This window comes from Phasianus colchicus, chromosome 5, assembly GCF_987193195.1.
Source record: "Phasianus colchicus chromosome 5, bPhaCol1.hap1.1, whole genome shotgun sequence".
In the NCBI taxonomy this organism is placed as follows: Eukaryota; Metazoa; Chordata; class Aves; order Galliformes; family Phasianidae; genus Phasianus; species Phasianus colchicus.
In genome coordinates this window covers 7942474-7959638 of record NC_143440.1, presented here as the reverse complement: position 1 = coordinate 7959638, position 17165 = coordinate 7942474, and the positions used below count along the sequence as shown (strand labels likewise).

Here is a 17165-nt window from a genome sequence, read left to right as displayed (position 1 = left end):
CTCCGGCCGTTCTCCAATCCGCGGTGGCGCCCGTTTTCCACCACCCAATAGCGAGCGGGCCGGCCGGAGAGGGCCCGCCCCCGAGCGCGCCGAGGGGCGGAGGGGGCAGGGCTGGGAGCGAGGCCCCGCCCCCGATGTCACGTGAGGCGATGCTCGCGGCTTGGACGCCGTCACGAGGCCGGGGCCACCAATGGGCCGCCGGCGGGGGCGGGAAGAAGGCGAGCTTCCGCCCAATGGGAGAGCGGCGGGCGTGGGAGTGGGGAAGGTGGCGGCGCGGCGCGGCAGTGAGGCGGGCGGGGGCTCCGCGGGGCCGGTGGGGGCGCGGGGGCGGGCGGGGCCGCGCAGGGCGCTGCCGGGGGGGCGCTGCGGGCGGCGGACGCGACCACCGGGCGTGGGGGAGGGGGAGAGGCGGGGCCACGACGCGGCCCTCCGAGGGGGTGGGGGGCGCGGCCTGGCGAGGGGGCGGGGCGGCCGTCCACGTGCTTTCCCCGCATCCCCGTCGCCATGAAGTGCGTCATCGAAGGCGGCAACGTGAAAGGTGGGACGGGGAGGCGGAGGGGGGTCGGGGGGTGCCGTCTGCCCCCATCTGACCCCCCCCCCCCCTCCGCCCGCAGCCCTCGGCCATGCCGTGCACGCGCTGTCCCGTGTCGGCGACCACCTCTACCTGGAGCCCTCTGACGCTGGGGTACGGGCGCAGGGGGATGCCGGGACGTGGCCGTGCCCCACCCCCCCCGGCGCCCGGTGCCACCCCCTGTCTGCCCTCAGCTGTCCCTGCGTGCCGCCAGCGCGTCCCGCTCCGCCTTCGCCTCCTTTTTCTTCGCGCCGCTGTTCTTCCAGCGCTACGAGCCAGGCCCCCCCGGCACCCGCTGCAAGGTGCTGATGAAGGTGCTGACCCCCCCCCAGAAACCCCCTACGTCTGTCCCTCCGGGAGGGACAGGCGGTGATGCTGTCCTTATTCCCAGTCCTTCCTGGGCGTGTTCCGCTCGCTGCCAACTCTGGACAAGTCGGTGGAGCGCTGCCTGGTGCTGCTGCGGCCCTGCGCTGGGCAGCTGGTGTTACAGCTGCACTGCAAGCACGGTGAGGGGGAGGTGACAGCACCGGGGGGGTCACGGGGCTACAGCGGGGGTTAATGGGGCTGTCGTGCAGGTGTCACCCGCACCCACCAGCTGGCCTTCCAGGAGTGTGAGCGGCTGCAGGCCATCTTCGACACGCAGCGCTGCGCCAGCCGGCTGCGTGCTCCTGCACAGTGAGTGCTGGGGTATGTGGGGTGGGAGCTACTGGGGGGGTTATGGTGCTGAGTGCCCTCACTGCAGGGTGCTGGCGGAGGCCGTGGTGCACTTCCCACAGACACTGGCGGAGGTGACGCTGGGAGCTGCTGCTGGGGGCCGAATTGGGCTGCGCAGCCATCTGGAGGAGGGCAGCGGTGAGTGGGGACGGGGCACGGGGACAGGGAGGGGTCTGCTGGAGCTGGCACTCACTGCTCCACTGCAGAGCCTGGCAAGGCCATGGTGACAGAGCTGTGGTTGGCGCCGGATGAGTTCCAGGAGGTGGCAGTGGTGCCCGGCTCCTGCATCACTTTCTGTCTCAAGGAGTTCAGGGTGAGTGTGACCGTGACACTGTGCCCCATATCCCAGTGGCCCCTTGGACCCATTAAGCCTTATCTCCCCCTAGGGGCTCCTGAGCTTCGCCGAGGCCTCCAGCCTACCCCTCACCATCCACTATGATGATCCCGGCAGGTAGGAACCAATGCCAGTGTCCCTCATCCACCCAGACCCATCCTCCAGGAGTCTCACACAGTCCGTGTGTGCCCCTAGGCCAGCCATTTTCACCCTGGATGACTCCCTGATGGAGGCACACCTTGTCCTGGCCACCCTCCTGGACCCAGAGAGCGACTCACAGCCACCCCCTGCCACCAATGGGTAACGGCCCGTTGCCATCAGTCAGGATCAGAGCGAATGGCCCCATGCTGCCAGCAGTAGGGACTAGTGAATAGTCCTAATGCTGCCCAACATTTACTCACTCACTGCCCCCTCCAGCAGCATCTCCCACCCGCCTGCCCCCTCCGATGACTTTGCTGATGATCTCGAGTCCTACATGGTGGCCTTGGGAAGTAGTGCCTGTGAGGGGGAGGCAGGGGAACCCCCCAGCCCCACCTTCTCCCTGCACACACCTCGCCCTGAAAAAAGCGACCCTGAGGAAGAAGAGGAGGAGTACGGAGCTGTGCCAGGGACACCCCCTCACAAGAAGGTGTGGGATGGGCACTGACATGGGGGGAGGGGGTAGAGGACTGGCATGGATCTCTGACCCTATGTCTTTTCACTCCCCAAGTTCCGCTCGCTGTTTTTTGGTTCTGTGCTGACGCCAAGGGGGCCTGGCCCAGCACCCAGCCAGGAGGTGTTGGCAGAGGACAGCGATGCTGAGTGCTGAGAGCCCCCATTCCGATGCCACAGCGCAGCAGCAGCTGGCACTGTCTGGCCATGCAGGATAATCCCAAACCCACATCTTAAGACCCATTACAAGTTTATTCCCCAAAAAAGCCTCCCGCCCTGCCTCCACTGCCATCCAAGGGGCAGGTCCTGCCCCAGAGGGCGCATTTGGTACAGTAGAAAGTGGCAGGGGGGACAGGATCTTACAAATAAAAAAACAAGTGGAGAGAGGAGCAACCTGGTGCTGGGGCTGCTGGTGACGGGCACTCACTTCTTGGCTTTCGCAGAGTTGCGCGGCGGGGTGACAGGGCGGCCAGCGGGGTTCAGCCCACTGAACTGCCCATACTTGCCCTTGTTCTTGTCTGCCGGTTTCAGAATCTGCGGGTAAAGGGTGAGTGGGGGGGCTGCAGGCAGAGCCCTGTGTGCTGCCACCTCCCCAGCAAAGCCCTGACTCACCTGGAAGGAGCACATGAGGGTCTCATCCACGCTCATCATGGCGCCTGCGTTGTCAAACTCCCCGCAATAGTTGGGTGCAGAGAAGAGGGTGACAAGCTGGCGCTTGGCAAAGAACTCGTAGCCATCCTCCACCACCTGCGGGGCAGCAGCACTCAGATCTCCCTGTGCTCTGTCCACAGGGCCCACAAACCCCCCAGGGGACAGCAGCCCCTTCAAAAGAGCCCAACCACATCCTCAAGAGTAAATGTTCACTCCTGGGAAAAACTCCACTGGTATGGAGTGTGGGTGGGGCCTGATCCCAGTACCTGGTGTGCCCGGCAGATGAGGTCCAGGTCGTGCTTGTGCAGGAACTTGGCCACCACCTCAGCCCCAAAGGTGAAGGAGACACCGCGGTCGTTCTCGCCCCAGCCCTGCACATCCTTGTCAGGGTCAGACCAGAGCAGATCACACAGCAGGCCCTGGTCGGGCACGTCTGTGGGTCGCATGATGCGCCGGATCTGCTCCATTGACTGCAGGTCAGGGGACAGCCCTGCATGGGACAGGAGCATCAGGTTATGCTGTGGGGCAGCCTCTGGACCCAGGCAGCAGCCCCCAGCCCTGTGCCCACCTCCATGGCAGCAGAAGATCTTCTCATCCACGATGGCAGCAATGGGCAAGCAGTTGAAGCAGTCGGTGAAGGTCTTCCACAGCTTGATGTTGTATCGCCGCTTGCCTGTGAGGCAGTGGGGTGGGTGCTCACAAGAGCCCTTCCTGCAGGCTGTGCTCCACCCTCCCCACCCCCCAGTGTCCCACACTGCACACAGGGTGCAACTGAACCCTCCAGGGGGGTGGGAGGCCATGGAGGTGGCTGGGATGGGGACATGAGGTCTGCAGGAGATGGAAGAGCTGCAGATGGGGATGGCAGTAGGGACTTTAGGCTGGCTGTATGCATGGGGTTGGTACTGGGGTGAGAAGGTGGGGGCAGTCCTGTTTGTCAGCAGTGGGGTCGGTGTGGCACTCACACTCGTCATAGAAGCCATAGATGCGGTTGATGCTGGCACATTCATGGTTGCCACGCAGCAGGAAGAAGTTCTCAGGGTACTTGATCTTGTAGGCCAGCAGCAGGCAGATGGTCTCCAGCGACTGTTTGCCCCTGTCCACGTAGTCACCCAGAAACAGGTAGTTGCTCTCGGGGGGGAAGCCCCCGTACTCAAAGAGCCGTAGCAAGTCGTAGTACTGCCCGTGGATGTCACCTGTAAGAGGATCACAGGGGACACACAGTGACACTGGCACCCAGCCCACCCCCTCCCATCCCCCCGGCCTGCCGCTCACCACAAATCTTCAGGGGGGCTTCCAGCTCCAGCAGGATGGGCTGGCTCAGGAATATCTCCCGTGACTTCAGGCACAGCCCCCGGATCTCGTTCTCTGTCAGCTGTACGTTCTTCCCCGGCCGTGAGCCTTGCACTGTGCGGGGGAGGCCTTCAGCAAAACCCACTCCACCCCCGGAGCTCCCAGAGATGGCTGTGCCCCAGCATCCCGCATAGCCCCCAGGCCTCTACAGCCCCCCGGTGCCCCGCAGCCCCTCTCTTTCCCACAGCCCCCCGCGTCCCCCGCAGCCCCCAGCGGCTCCCACCCCCCGGCTCCCCACGGTCCCCCGAGGCCCCACGGCCCCCCGATCCCCCGCAGCTCCCCGGCGCCCCGCAGCCCCCCCCTCCCAGAGCTCCCCACGGCCCCACGTTTCCCCGCAGGCCCCGGCCCGCATCCCCGTCCTCCAGCTCGGCGGCTGGAGGCACAGCCGCGGCCCCTCCCGCCCCTAGCCGCGCCCAAGGTCGCCTCGGAGCCCGAGGCCCACCGCTCACCCTCCAGGAGGCGGCCGATGATGGAGTCGAGGTTGAGCTTCTCGGTGTCCGCCATGGCCGCCGGACGCTGCTTCCCCCCCCGCCCCGGCCCGCCCCGGCCCCGGCCCCGCAGCCATAGAGAGCGGCCGGGGCGAGCGGCGGGTGGGGAGGGCGCCCCCTGCCGGATCGGAGGCCGCCGAGGCGCGTCGTGGCTCCGCGCTCCCACGGGGCGCTGCCGGGGCGGCCGCGCCGCGCCGTTCGTCGCCCGGAGGCGGTCGCTACCCTGGAGGCGCGGGGACGCGCGTGGGGAGCTCCGTGGGGACGTGTAGCAGCGGTGCCGCTTGTGCCGCGGGCTCCACCTGCGTCACTCGTGCCATTTGTGCCATCGGTGCCGCTTGTGCGGCCATGCCGCTGCTGCGAGCCCCCACGTGCCATGCGAGCCGTGCGGTGCCGCCAGAGCCTGGCCCCGCGCCCGTGGTGACATTTCAGCCCCGCGGTGTCAGCTGCGCCGCTGTCCCCGACCGACCCCGGCAACTGTCCCTGGCTCCGTGCCGCGGTGCCGGCTGCGTGCCCCTCCGCTCGTGTCCCGTGTCCCCAAATCCGTGCGGCCTCACATCCCGCTGTTGCCATATCCCCGTGTCTCCGTGTCCCCGAATCCAGCCGCCCCCATTCCGACGTTCCTCAGCCCCATTCTCAAATCTCCTGTTTCCCATACCCTTGCGTTCCCTTATCTCCATATCCTCCTATCCACCTGTTGCCACATCCCCACACCCCTGTCTCCACGCATCCTCCACGCAAATCTCCGCGTCTCCAAATCCCTGTAACCCCATAAACCTTTCTCCCCAGGCCTCCGTGTCCCCCATCTCCATTTCCCCATACTTCTTTGCCCCATATACTCTTGCCCCCGCATCCTCGCTTCCACGCCCCCATAGTTTCCTCACACCGCATACCCCACACCCCCGAACCCAGGTGCCAGCACACCCCGCACACCCTCCGACCCCTCTCCCCCGCCTCCCCGCCCCGCCCCGCGCCCTCCCCCGGGGACGCCCCTCTGCCGCTGGAGGCGCCTTCGCCGCCGGTGCAGAACGGGCACAGCTCCGCGGGCACCACCGCCACAGCCGCCCGACAGCGACAGCGACCGCGACCGCCGGTGGGTGCGGGCGGCGGCGGCGCCACGCGTGTCAGTGGGCGTTCGCGTGCGCTGTGCCCCGCGTGTCCGGCGGTGAAATCGCGGGCAGCCGTCGCGCTAAGCCGAGGGACGTGCGGGGCGGCACCGCGCGGCGCCGGGGACGGGCGGGTGGAAGCCGGGGACAATGGGGCTCTGTGCCGCTAAGCCGGGGCACGGGGCTACCCCACTGCCAGCGACCACGCGTGACTGCGGGCACGGCCCGTCCCCGTGGGGCCGCGTGGCCGCGCGTGCCTCAGTTTCCCTCCGAGCGCACCGTGGCACGGCGGGGTACCGGTGCGGCTGACCGCGCCGGCTGCGTCGTCCTGCTCACTGTAACCCCCTTCCCGTCTCTTGCAGCCCTCCGACGCCCGCAGCATGGTGAGTGGTGGCACGGGGCGTGTAGGGCAGGGGGCCCCTTCCCCTTCTCGGCGGGGCTGGGTGGTGCCGGGCGCTCCGTGTGGCAGCGCCGTGCCCACCGCCTCCGCGTGACCCTGCGGGGACAAGGGGACGCTTTGTCCGGGGGCTGGCACTGCTCCCGGGCACCCCGACACCACCGCCCCAGCGACGTCCCTTGGCTGCCCGATGCCCCCCCTGAACCTACGGCCCTCGTGCCCGTTGCGGTGCCCGTTGCGGTGCCCGTTGCGGTGCCAGCTCGGCCGTGCCCTGTGACAGCTTTCGGTGGACCGGCTGAGCGCGGAGCAGGCTCCGGGCATGAAGGAGCAGGAGTGGACCGGTCCCGAGGCGCTGTGCCCGGGCTGGCAGGAGGAGGAAGTGTCCGACGGCGAGGGACCCGAGGACAGCGGGCACCCCGACCCCACTGCCCGTGCCTATGAGGCGCTGCAGCGCACCCTGCGCCTGGAGGGGATGCCCCTCACCATAGACCGCACCGGCCAGCCCCGCACTGGTATGGGTACGGGAGGCACTGGTGTGGGTGTGGGTGGCACGGGGTGGTGGGGTGGTGGGATAGGGCAGTATGGGAACTTGGTGTGGCCTGGGGATGCAGTGCCAGGCTGGGGTTGTGGTACAGCACCATGGTGCCAAGCTGGGGACACCGGGCTGCTAAGAGGTGGGTTGGCAGCAAGACACAGTGCTGGTGTGCCTTGCTCCAGTTTGTAGAACTTCCTTCTTCTTTTCACTCTGTTAGTGTGACACACCTGGCCCTGCAGGCAGGGAGTGGTGCCTTCATTGCCATACACAAGCATTATCACCTTTGGCAGTGGTCAGCTCCTTCAAGCTGCACCCTGAAAAAGACTTCTTACCTCCTATCTGCTTGTCTTTACAATCATGAGCAGCAGTCCTGGAGCACGGTGGCACCCACCACTTGCCCCTCTAGATAATTAGCAGTTGTCAGAGTCTTATCAGCAAAAAGGCCTCACGAAGCGAGTTTTGTGACAAAGAAAAGAAACAGTTTTGTGTTTCACAGCAGGGCTGGGGACTGTGGTGCTGGCTTGGGGTTGTGGTGCTGGGCTTGGGGTCAAAGTGTCAGGCTGAGGACAGGGGCTGCTCACATGGGGTGGCAGCAGGTCCCATGTACCCTACCACTGCCTTGCTGCAGGATTTGGCCGGCTGGATATGACTGTGTGCATACTGGGCTCCCCCACCGCCTTCCTGCCCATCTTGCTGGAGGGTGGCACCCGCTGCCCAGGTGAGTATGACCCTGTCCCCCAGGCCTGGCACCCGACAGCCCCCCTGTTGTGTGGGGACACAGCCACTGCTCATCCCGTGCCACCCACAGGTGCCATGGTGCTGTGCCTGGCACCTGCCTGGGCCAGCCGCGTGCCCTCAGAGACATCACCAGGCGCGTGGTCCCTGCTGCTCTCCAGGGGGGTCTCCTTCGAGGCTGGGGGCTGCACTGCCCTGGAAGAATTTGTGCCTCCTCGGCGTGCTTCCTACGTCACTGGCACCTTTGGGTCCGAGGGCAGCTGGGAGGGTGAGCTGGCCCGTGACCTTGATTGCCCCACTGGAGGCTCAGCACTGCTGGCACATTGGCTGGAGGACCCCCTGCTCTCTCGTTGGTTGCTGTCTGCCCGCGTCAGCCTGCCTGTGCCCCCCACCCTGGCCTTCATCACTGGGCTGTGGGAGACCCTGCCTGAGGAGCCCAAACCTCCCGGGGTGCGCCTGGTGAGGCTGCAGGACCCCCAGGGCCAGGAGAGCCTGGTGCAGGATGAGGTGGACGCCTTCCTGGAGGGCAGCACCATGCAGCCCTACGATCAGGTGGGCACAGCAGGGGGGATATGGCACGATGTGGGGGAGGGAGGGTGGCAGAGGGGGGGGGCAGGGTGGCACGATGGTCAGGTGGAGTGGGACGGGATGATGTGGGACAAGGTGACTGCATGGGACAGGGGTGGCAGGGTGGTGCAGTCTGGTGGCATGGGGTAACATGGCACTGCAGGGGACGGGGTGGCATGCGGTGCTGTGAAAGGGTGGCATGGGGTGACACTGCCCTGCACACAGGTGGCAGTGCGGCTGTCAGGATGGCGGTGGCGTGGAACAGACCCCCACAGCACCCACAGGAAGGTGGAGGGCAAGGCAGTGGCACAGGCAGTAACAGCCCTGCTGAAGGGGCTACAGGAGGAGGAGAGTGTCCTGCTGGAAGCCCTGGTGCCCACCGCCCGCCTGCCCTCGCTGCCCCCACGTAAGACCCCCCTCGGGTACCCACCACCCAGGAAGGGCTTCTGGGGGCTCCCTCGTGTCCACCCGTGGGTGGGGGGTGGCCACCTTGGTCTCAATCCCTAAGGGTGGGGGGAAGGTGACCCTCCTGTCCCCTGGGCTGGGGGTGAGCGTGGCACCGGGGGGGACTGTCCTTGGCCATTCTCTGGGGCTGGGGCACCGCAGGGTGAGCTGGGGGCTGCGGGTGGGATGCTGCTGTCCCTGCCCTGTCCCTCGCCCCTCAGGCAGTGCAGCCCCGCGGCTGCCCATGGCCCTGCGCATCTGCACCGTCGTCTGCCGGTCCTGGGGAGACCGGCCCCAGCTCTGCCAGGTATGGTCTGGGGGGCGGGGCTGGCGGGGCCACACCCGTGGGTGGGGTCGGAAGCCTCCACCCCCTTTCCTGCAGCCCCTCTCCTTGGGCCAGGTGTGGCTGGGTGTGGCTGTGAGCATCCCCCGCCCCGGACTCCCGGGTGCCAACACGTGGCCCCATGAGTCCCCGTGCCCTGGGGGCTGGCAGCCCACATCCCTGCCTTGGGGACACCCACCTGCATTCCAGTGTCACCCTGTGTCCCCTTGCTGGCGTGTCCCCACAGGTGGCCTGTACTGTGGGGCGGGCAGAGATGCCGGTGCGGCACGGTTCGGTGCTGCCCTTGGGTCTGGACTCCAGCCTGCGGCAGTGGGGCCTGGAAGATGCGGCACAGCGGCAGGCACTGGCAGGGCGGCTGCGGGAGGCCGCCGAGGCCACCATGGCTGCCCTCCTGGCTGCGGAGGGTGAGCTGAGCCCCACTCAGCGTGGCGGTGCCCGTGCCCACACCGACGTCCTTGGTGAGCTCTGACCTCGAGCCTGCTCTCTTGGAGGCAAGTGGGGCTGGTGGCCTTGTGGCACTGAGCGCTCTGTGTCCCCAAGGTGTGGATTTCCTGTTGTCGTGCGTGGACGACACCCTGGAGCTGGTGGCCCTCTCTACCAACTGCCTGCGCTGCCTGGAGACTTGCCTGCTGTTTGAGGGCATGGGGCATGATGTGGGGCAGCCTGCTGGAGATGTGTCGCGACTGCTGGCCGAGTGCCTGCTGCACCGGGCGCAGTGCCACCTAGTTGAAGGCAAGGACATCCTGCTGATCGGGGCTGGAGGAGCCAGCAAGAGCTTCGTCTGGGAGGCAGCACGCGAGTACGGCCTGCGGGTGAGCAGATAGGGCCAACAGTAGGCTTCAGAGTGAACGCGAAGCTAGGGAATGACACTGGGAATGAACAAAGAGGACCTGTAGTGGCTGGGGTCAGGGAGGCTAGGATAGGGACGGTGGGAACCTGGTTGTGCTGGGAATGGGGACAGAGATGATGGATAGGGCTGAGGACAGCCTACGTATGTGGGGAACTGCACTGGGGACAGGGGTCTTAGGGCAAGGGATGAGGACGCGGACGATCAGGAACTGGAAGGACGGGAACAGGCTGGGTACAGAGGCACTGGTACTGGCTGGAGACTGGGAATTAGAGATGGGGATGGGGAAAGCAGGACTTGGTGGGGATGGGGACACGCTGAGGATGGGGGCAGGGCACCAGGACCAGGGACAGAGATGATGGAGCCATCCGTAGGCTTCAGAGTGAACGCCGGGTAGTTTTGCCATGGGGTGGGCACACTGTGTCCCACCGCCCCGTGGTGCCACCAGCTTGGTGCTGCAGATCCACCTGGTAGAGTCGGACCCCGAGCACTTTGCGGCTGGGCTGGTGGAGACCTTCCTGCCTTATGACAGCCGGGAGCACCGTCGGGACGAGGAGCACGTTGAGCATGTGCTGGAGATGCTGCGCGCCCGCGGGCTGCGGCCCGACGCCTGCCTCTCCTACTGGGACGACTGCGTGGTGCTGACGGCGCTGCTGTGCCAGCGGCTGGGCTTGCCCGGCTGCTCTCCTGCCGCCGTGCGCCTGGCCAAGCAGAAGAGCCGTACCCACCAGCACCTGCAGCGCTGCCGCCGCGGCCGCCCGCCTCCCGCTGCCTTCGCCGTGCCCTGCTGCCGGCTGCGCAGCCACGACGACGTGGAGCGGGCGGCGGGCGCTGTGCCCTTCCCCGCCGTGGCCAAGCTGGAGTTCGGGGCAGGGGCGGTGGGCGTGCGGCTGGTGGAGAGCACCGAGCAGTGCCACGCGCACGCGGCCCAGCTGTGGTACGACCTGCGGGCCGACGCCGACCACCCGGGCATCGGGCTGGGCTGGGGCAACGCCATGCTGCTGATGGAGTACGTGCCGGGCACCGAGCACGACGTCGACCTGGTGCTGTTCGAGGGCCGGCTGCTGGGCGCCTGGGTGTCAGACAACGGCCCCACGCGCCTCCCCACCTTCCTGGAGACGGCGGCCATACTGCCCTCCTGCCTGCCCGCTGACCGGCAGGCCCAGCTGGTGCGGGCGGCCCTGCGCTGCTGCCGGGCCTGTGGGCTGCGGCACGGCGTCTTCAACGTGGAGCTGAAGCTGGGCCCTGCCGGGCCGCGCCTGCTGGAGATCAACCCTCGCATGGGCGGCTTCTACCTGCGCGACTGGATCCGCGCCGTCTACGGGCCCGACCTGCTGCTGGCCGCCGTGCTGCTGGCGCTGGGCCTGCCGCCCGTGCTGCCCTCCTGGCCTTCGCCCCGCCAGCAGCTGGCGGGCATCATGTGCCTGGCGTCGGAGCACGGCCAGGCCCTGCGCGGTGGCGTCATGGAGGCCCTGCAGGGCCTGCAGCGGCGCGGCCTGGTGCGCCTCAATCCGCTCTTCGAGGAGGCGGGCGGGCGCTACGAGGAGCCCTGCCTGAGCGTGGCCTGCGCCGGGGATGGCCCCGCCGAGGCCTGTGGGCGGCTGCTGGGGCTGTGCCAGGCGCTGGGCATCGACTCGCCCCAGTACCCCGTCAGTCATTTCCTCTCCCACTTCAAATAGCCACGGCGGGGGGTGGGGATGCAGGGCCGGGGCCGGGCTCGCATCCCCCAGATCCTCCCCCCGAGGCTCACGCCCCAGTCTCAACCCCCCCCCCTCTCTCGGGGTTGGGCTGTGGGTCGTGGGCCTGTAGCAACACGGCGGCCCGGCAGCACCCAGCGTGGCCCTCACCTGCAGCACGGGGGCTGCGGCGACGGGGAGAGCCTACAGTAACAGAGCAGCCCGTAATAGCAGGCAAACGTGAGGAGCTCCTCCTATAACCACTGAGTGGGGAGAGATCCCACTGTAACAGGCAGACGTGAGGAAACAGTGCAGCGTGAGGGGAGCGCACAATAAGAGATGACCATCGTGAGACCCCGTGACAGAGGACAAAAACTGGGAGACCCTACAAGAGCACCTGAGTGAGGGGAGACCCCACAGTGATGGAACAGCACGGGGAGACCCCGCAGTAACAAGTGTACAGCAGAGATCCACTGCAGAAGCAGGAGACCCTACAGTAGGACGTAGGGAGGCACCTGCGGTGAGAACTGTGCTGGGGAGTCCCTACAGTGACAAACCTGACAGTGGCAAAGCAGCGTGGGGAGAATCTCCCCATGTTTCACAATCCCAGGATGATGCCATGCGATGGCACAGTGTGTCACAGCCACTGCCACCATCAGCGGGGAAGCAGCATCTGCTAGTGGCAGCAAGAGACCCTATAATAACAACAGCAACCCTACAATGACACACGGCCCATGTGGCCGAAACCCTACAGTAATAGCAGCCTGTGTAGTGCCTGAGGCCTTGTAACAATAGACCACGTATTGCCTGAGACCCTGCAGTAACAGCAGTGACCCTACAATAACACAGCCCACGTAGTGCCTGAGACCCTGCAATAACAACACAGACCCCACAATAACACAGGAGTGCAGTAGCAGCCCGAGGCCCGGCTGGAGGTTCTTCTAGGGGTCGCCTCCAGTCCGACCTGTGGAAGAGGCACGATCCCAAGCCAGGCTAGGGCAGCACCCCCAGGGCCACGTGCACCAATAAAGAGCGCCAACTCAGTGCGTCAAGGTCCGTGTTTATTTCGGGGAGGTTCCCCTCCCAGCAATCCCCCCGCGGGGCTCCCTGCGCCAGCGCTGACATTTGGGGCCGACCCCTGGCCTTTGGGAGACACCCGAGCCGGAGGGGGCGTAACCCAGCCTAGGGGGCGTGGCCAAGACCGGCGCCGCTAATGTTGGTGGGCGGGGCTAAGACTGGGGGGGCGTGGCTAAGACTGGGGGCGGGGCTAAGACCGGGGGCGGGGCCACGTGCTCGGACTCCACGTCCCGGGGTGCCCCGCGGCGGGGATCCCGAGTCCCCCCAGTGACGCGACGCGGCCGTGACCGGGCGGGGCCCGCGGGTTCGCTGCGGCGCCGCAATGGCGGGGGTGTTCGACATCGACCTGGAGACCGAGGAGGGAAGCGACGGGGAAGAGCCCGAGCTGGGCGCCGTGAGTTCACCGGGGACGTGGGGACGTCGGGACCTTGGGGGGACACGGCGCGGGGACAGCGTGGGGAGCTGATCGAGAGTGGGGATATGGGGCTGGGACGTGGTGGGACTGGGGACAGGGGCACGAGGACGGCAGTCGGGGATCCTGACAGAGGTGACTACGACCCAGTGAGGGATACAGATAGGAATACCGGGACTGGCTGGGGATGGGGGCACGGGAGTGGGGACGTGGGAATTGGACCTGGTGGAGAGAGGGATGTGGGATGAGGACGGGGTAGGGATGAAGCAGAGGTGAGCGGGGCTGTCTGGGTGTGGGATGGGGGCTCAGGAATAGTGAGGAGCTCTGGGACCTGGTGGTGATGGGAGGGCTGGGACACGATGTGGATGGGGACAAGGGACCTGGGCTAAGGATGGGTGGAGGGGCAGGACCTGTTCCAAGGATGAAGGACAGGGCTAAAGCCACCGTGCCGTGTGGCACTGATGCCACGTCCCCACAGGAGATGGAGGTGGAGCCCCGGGGGAACGGCCTGGAGTGAGTGTAGGATGGCACCGGGGTGACATTGAGGGGCGGCTCTGAGGGGGCCCCATCCCTACTCACCAACCCTCCACCGCCACCCCACAGGCCTGTGGGGCACTACGAGGAGATAGAGATCTCAGAGAGCAGCGTCAACAACGGCCCCGAGCACATCGGGCCCCACTGCTTCGAGCTGCTGCGCGTCCTGGGCAAGGGCGGCTATGGCAAGGTGGGAGGGCTTTGGGAAGGGGGGGCTGCTCACGTGGTGGGGGTGTCAGGAAGTTTGCCTCCCCCCCCGTCCTGCAGGTCTTCCAGGTGCGCAAGGTACAGGGCACCAACACAGGGAAGATCTTCGCCATGAAGGTGCTGAAGAAGGTAGGAAGGTGCCATGGAGCGCTGCATCACTGTGGGATCTCCCCCATCATTGTGTGATGCCCTCCCCTCACCATGTAACCCCCCTGTCCCAGGCCAAGATCGCCTGCAATGCCAAGGACACGGCGCACACGCGGGCTGAGAGAAACATCCTGGAGGCCATCAAACACCCCTTCATCGTTGACCTCATCTATGCCTTCCAGACGGGCGGCAAGCTCTACCTCATCCTGGAGTGCCTGAGTGGTATGGGGGGACGGGGGGGCAGGCATGAAGGGGGCACAGCTCACGGCCCCCTGGCTGTTTGTTGCAGGTGGGGAGCTCTTCATGCAGCTGGAGCGTGAGGGCATCTTCCTGGAAGACACCGCCTGGTAGGGCCAGCACACGACCCTGTGTATCCTCATGTGTCCCCACGTGTCCTCAACCTGGAGGAGGGCATGGGGGGCTGCTCACCCCCTTCCACCGTGGCACAGCTTTTATCTCAGTGAGATCACGCTGGCACTGGGTCACCTGCACTCCAACGGCATCATCTACCGCGATCTCAAGCCAGAAAACATCATGCTCAACAGCCAGGGTGGGTACGGCGCTGGGGGGCCACCGTGCAGTGCCATCCTGGGGGCTGACCCCCTTCAAACCCACCCAGGTCACATCAAGCTGACGGACTTCGGTCTGTGCAAGGAGTCCATCCACGATGGAGCAGTCACCCACACCTTCTGCGGCACCATCGAGTACATGTGAGCAGGGGGAGGGGTGCCAGGGGAGCTTGGGGGGAGCACGCACTCAGGGCATCCCTCCCATTGCCCAAAGGGCCCCGGAGATCCTGGTGCACAGCGGGCACAACCGCGCAGTGGACTGGTGGAGCCTGGGTGCCCTGATGTATGACATGCTCACTGGATCGGCAAGTCACCCGGGGGGGGTTGAGGGAGGCACGTGGGCAGCATGGAGGGCTCATTGTGGCCAACCCCTGCCTGGCAGCCCCCGTTCACGGCGGAGAACCGCAAGAAAACCATTGACAAGATACTGAAGGGAAAGCTGGTGCTGCCACCCTACCTGACGCCCGACGCACGTGACCTGCTCAAGAAGGTGCCTCCATCCACCCCCATTCCCATCACCCCGTGTGTGTGTGGAGGGGGACAGTCGGGACCCCTGTGTCCTTTTTCTCGCAGTTCCTCAAGCGCAACCCCAGCCAGCGCGTCGGTGGGGGGCCGGGAGATGCAGCCGATGTGCAGGTAGGGGTTGGGGAGGGGTATAATGATGTTCCTCTCTCCCTCCCCTCTCAATATAACATTAGTTCCCCTCCAGAAGCATCCCTTCTTCCGGCACATCAACTGGGAGGAGCTGCTGGCACGCCGCCTGGACCCTCCCTTCAAACCCTGCCTGGTACTGGGAAGGCTCTGGGGAGCAATGGTTGAAGAGGGGGGGGGCTGAGAGGACAGCAGCCACGTTTCTTCCCCCACGCAGCAATCGGAGGAGGATGTCAGCCAGTTCGATGCCCGCTTCACACGCCAGACCCCCGTGGACAGCCCCGATGATGCCATCATCAGTGAGAGTGCCAACCAGGCCTTCCTGGTACGGGGTGGATGCACAGGGAGAGGTGTCCCGCTGCCCCCCCGCCCCGCCCTCTGCCATTCCCTTCCTCCAGGGCTTCACCTACGTGGCCCCCTCAGTGCTGGAGAGTATCAAGGAGGGCTTCTCCTTCCAGCCTAAGGTGCGCTCCCCCCGCCGCATCAACAGCAGCCCCCACACCCCAGTCAGGTACCCGTGCCAGGTTTGGGGGGCACTACGGGAAAGCTGCCCACCCCTCACCCCCTCCCTCCCCCCCCCCCCCTCCCCCCCCCCGTCTGCCCTCTGCAGCCCGGTGAAGTTCTCCCCGTTCGAGCCCTTCCGGTCTGCAGAGCCCATGGAGCTGGGGCTGGGGGGCGGCACCCCGCCCGAGGCCACGGCCCCGCTGCCTATCGCCTCCGCCAAGAAGATGCGGGGGGGTCGGGGGCGGCCGCCCAGGTAGGGGTGCGGGGGGGAGGGGATTCCGGGAAACGGTGCCTTGGGGCGAGAGGGGCCGGTGCTGAAGGGCGGCGACCCGGCCAGGCTGCTTGTGCCCATTAAAGCATGAATCAGTGCGGCTGCAGCGTACTGAGCTGGGAGGGGGCAGGGTGGGGGGATGCGCCCCGCCCTCCCCACCACGCCGCGTCCGCCCGGAGGAGCGCTGAGCGCTTTATTGGGGCGGTGCCGTCACAGCGCGGTGCTGTCCGACGGCCGCGCGTCGCCCCACGCCGCCGTCCCCGCGAGGCTGTGCGCGTCGCCGGGCAGTGCGTGGGGCTGCTCTGCCGGGCGCTGCTCCTCCTCCTCCTCGTCCTCCTCCTCCTGCGGGGCCTCTTCCTCTCCGTCCTCCTCCTCCTCCTCGCGCTGCTGCCGCTCCGCGCCCCACGGCATCAGCTCCTCCGCTTCCGGGGCTTCGTTCCCTTCCCCGCTGGGTTCGACGGTGCTCTCCCGGCCCAGCAGCCGCCGCCATCGGCTCCGCAGCACGGCCAGGGCGCGGCGCCCCGCGGGCCGGGGGTGGTAGCGGCCGTCCGAGAGGCGACAGAGGTGCCGCCAGGCCAAGGCCAGCCCCACGGCCAGGCACAGCAGCAGCCCCAGCAGGGCTCCCACCGCCCGGTCGCTGCGGCTCACTGCGGGCTCCCCCGCTGCCGCCAGACCCGCCAGCAGCAGCGCGGCTGCGGGGCGCCGGGCGGTGTCCTGCGAGACGGGATGGGTCCTCGTCAGTATCGCAGCGCTCGGCCCCGTGGGCCCCCAGGCCCTGACCCCCAACCCATCGGGCTGCCCCAATGACCCGTGGGTTTTTTTCCCCTCCCCCCAAACGCAGCGTCTGGAGATGGGGAGTCGCATGGGAACAAAGTGCGGCCCTCTGCTTCACTCCTCACCCCCGAATCTGTAACGGGGTAACTGTGGCAGAGAGGATGCGTGGGGTGGGACTGTGGGCACTTTTAATCTCCCCTCCCTGTTATTCTCTGGGATATTTCCATTCTCAGGGATGCCCCCACCCTGCTCCGTGACCCCTTCTCCCCCCACTCTGTTTTTGGGGTGCTCACCATCACCGAGTGCTGCTGGAGCAGGTCCTGCTGCTGCGGTGTAAGTGGTGCAGGGGGGCCTCGAGCACTTCCTGCCCCCCCGGCAGCGGATGTATCAATGCGGGGGGGGGGAAGGGTGACAGCGGCTGCACCTGCCACCCCCCCACCATCCGAAATGCACCCAGCAGCTGAGAAACCCACAGCCTGGGTGAAGAGCGAGAGGGAGCACGGCCCCGGTAACGCTGACTGCTATGTTACTGCTGTAACAGTTTGTGCCTGAGCCCCCAGCTATAGCTGCTGCCTCTTCCTGTCGCCTACATCCCCACCGTGGGCTGGGGACA

The 17165-nt window shown here is 66.7% G+C and overlaps 5 protein-coding genes across 12 annotated transcripts; 3 read left to right on the top strand and 2 right to left on the bottom strand.

Moving 5' to 3' along the window:
* Positions 1 to 388: 388 nt before the first annotated feature.
* RAD9A (RAD9 checkpoint clamp component A) lies at positions 389 to 2659 on the top strand. Of its 3 annotated transcripts, none has more exons than XM_031614105.2 (11): positions 389 to 538; positions 615 to 685; positions 766 to 873; positions 963 to 1077; positions 1147 to 1246; positions 1314 to 1423; positions 1492 to 1598; positions 1672 to 1736; positions 1815 to 1919; positions 2037 to 2247; positions 2329 to 2659. In XM_031614105.2, the coding sequence occupies exons 1-11, from the start codon at positions 505 to 507 to the stop codon at positions 2425 to 2427; spliced, it is 1125 nt and encodes a 374-aa protein (XP_031469965.1). In that variant the 5' UTR covers positions 389 to 504; the 3' UTR covers positions 2428 to 2659. The 3 variants fall into 3 exon arrangements, with proteins under 3 accessions (XP_031469965.1, XP_031469964.1, XP_031469967.1); XM_031614104.2 differs by having other exon boundaries at positions 766 to 885; positions 2040 to 2247; XM_031614107.2 differs by having other exon boundaries at positions 766 to 885.
* On the bottom strand, positions 2504 to 4874 carry PPP1CA (protein phosphatase 1 catalytic subunit alpha). The gene is made up of 7 exons (XM_031614108.2): positions 4721 to 4874; positions 4194 to 4325; positions 3884 to 4114; positions 3490 to 3594; positions 3188 to 3411; positions 2883 to 3017; positions 2504 to 2804 (listed from the first exon to the last, which is right to left on the bottom strand). The coding sequence occupies exons 1-7, from the start codon at positions 4773 to 4775 to the stop codon at positions 2694 to 2696; spliced, it is 993 nt and encodes a 330-aa protein (XP_031469968.1). The 5' UTR covers positions 4776 to 4874; the 3' UTR covers positions 2504 to 2693.
* Positions 4875 to 5711: 837 nt separating this feature from the next.
* On the top strand, positions 5712 to 12458 carry CARNS1 (carnosine synthase 1). The gene is made up of 10 exons (XM_090140354.1): positions 5712 to 5849; positions 6225 to 6245; positions 6540 to 6771; positions 7423 to 7512; positions 7603 to 8081; positions 8322 to 8502; positions 8762 to 8847; positions 9110 to 9341; positions 9424 to 9695; positions 10192 to 12458. The coding sequence occupies exons 2-10, from the start codon at positions 6243 to 6245 to the stop codon at positions 11407 to 11409; spliced, it is 2793 nt and encodes a 930-aa protein (XP_089996480.1). The 5' UTR covers positions 5712 to 5849; positions 6225 to 6242; the 3' UTR covers positions 11410 to 12458.
* Positions 12459 to 12679: 221 nt separating this feature from the next.
* RPS6KB2 (ribosomal protein S6 kinase B2) lies at positions 12680 to 15862 on the top strand. 6 transcript variants are annotated; one of them, XM_090140357.1, is made up of 15 exons: positions 12681 to 12877; positions 13374 to 13408; positions 13499 to 13619; positions 13697 to 13765; positions 13858 to 14005; positions 14073 to 14130; positions 14233 to 14333; positions 14403 to 14493; positions 14567 to 14657; positions 14735 to 14842; positions 14926 to 14988; positions 15062 to 15139; positions 15221 to 15328; positions 15402 to 15514; positions 15614 to 15859. In XM_090140357.1, exons 1-15 carry the CDS (start codon positions 12806 to 12808, stop codon positions 15762 to 15764), a joined length of 1407 nt encoding a protein of 468 aa, XP_089996483.1. In that variant the 5' UTR covers positions 12681 to 12805; the 3' UTR covers positions 15765 to 15859. The 6 variants fall into 6 exon arrangements, with proteins under 6 accessions (XP_089996487.1, XP_089996483.1, XP_089996481.1 ...); XM_090140355.1 differs by lacking the exon at positions 12681 to 12877 and having other exon boundaries at positions 13027 to 13408; positions 15402 to 15467; positions 15614 to 15862; XM_090140359.1 differs by lacking the exon at positions 12681 to 12877 and having other exon boundaries at positions 13027 to 13408; positions 15427 to 15467; positions 15614 to 15860.
* Positions 15863 to 15887: 25 nt separating this feature from the next.
* On the bottom strand, positions 15888 to 17132 carry PTPRCAP (protein tyrosine phosphatase receptor type C associated protein). The gene is made up of 2 exons (XM_031614114.2): positions 16846 to 17132; positions 15888 to 16492 (listed from the first exon to the last, which is right to left on the bottom strand). The coding sequence occupies exons 1-2, from the start codon at positions 16846 to 16848 to the stop codon at positions 15989 to 15991; spliced, it is 507 nt and encodes a 168-aa protein (XP_031469974.2). The 5' UTR covers positions 16849 to 17132; the 3' UTR covers positions 15888 to 15988.
* Positions 17133 to 17165: the final 33 nt, after the last annotated feature.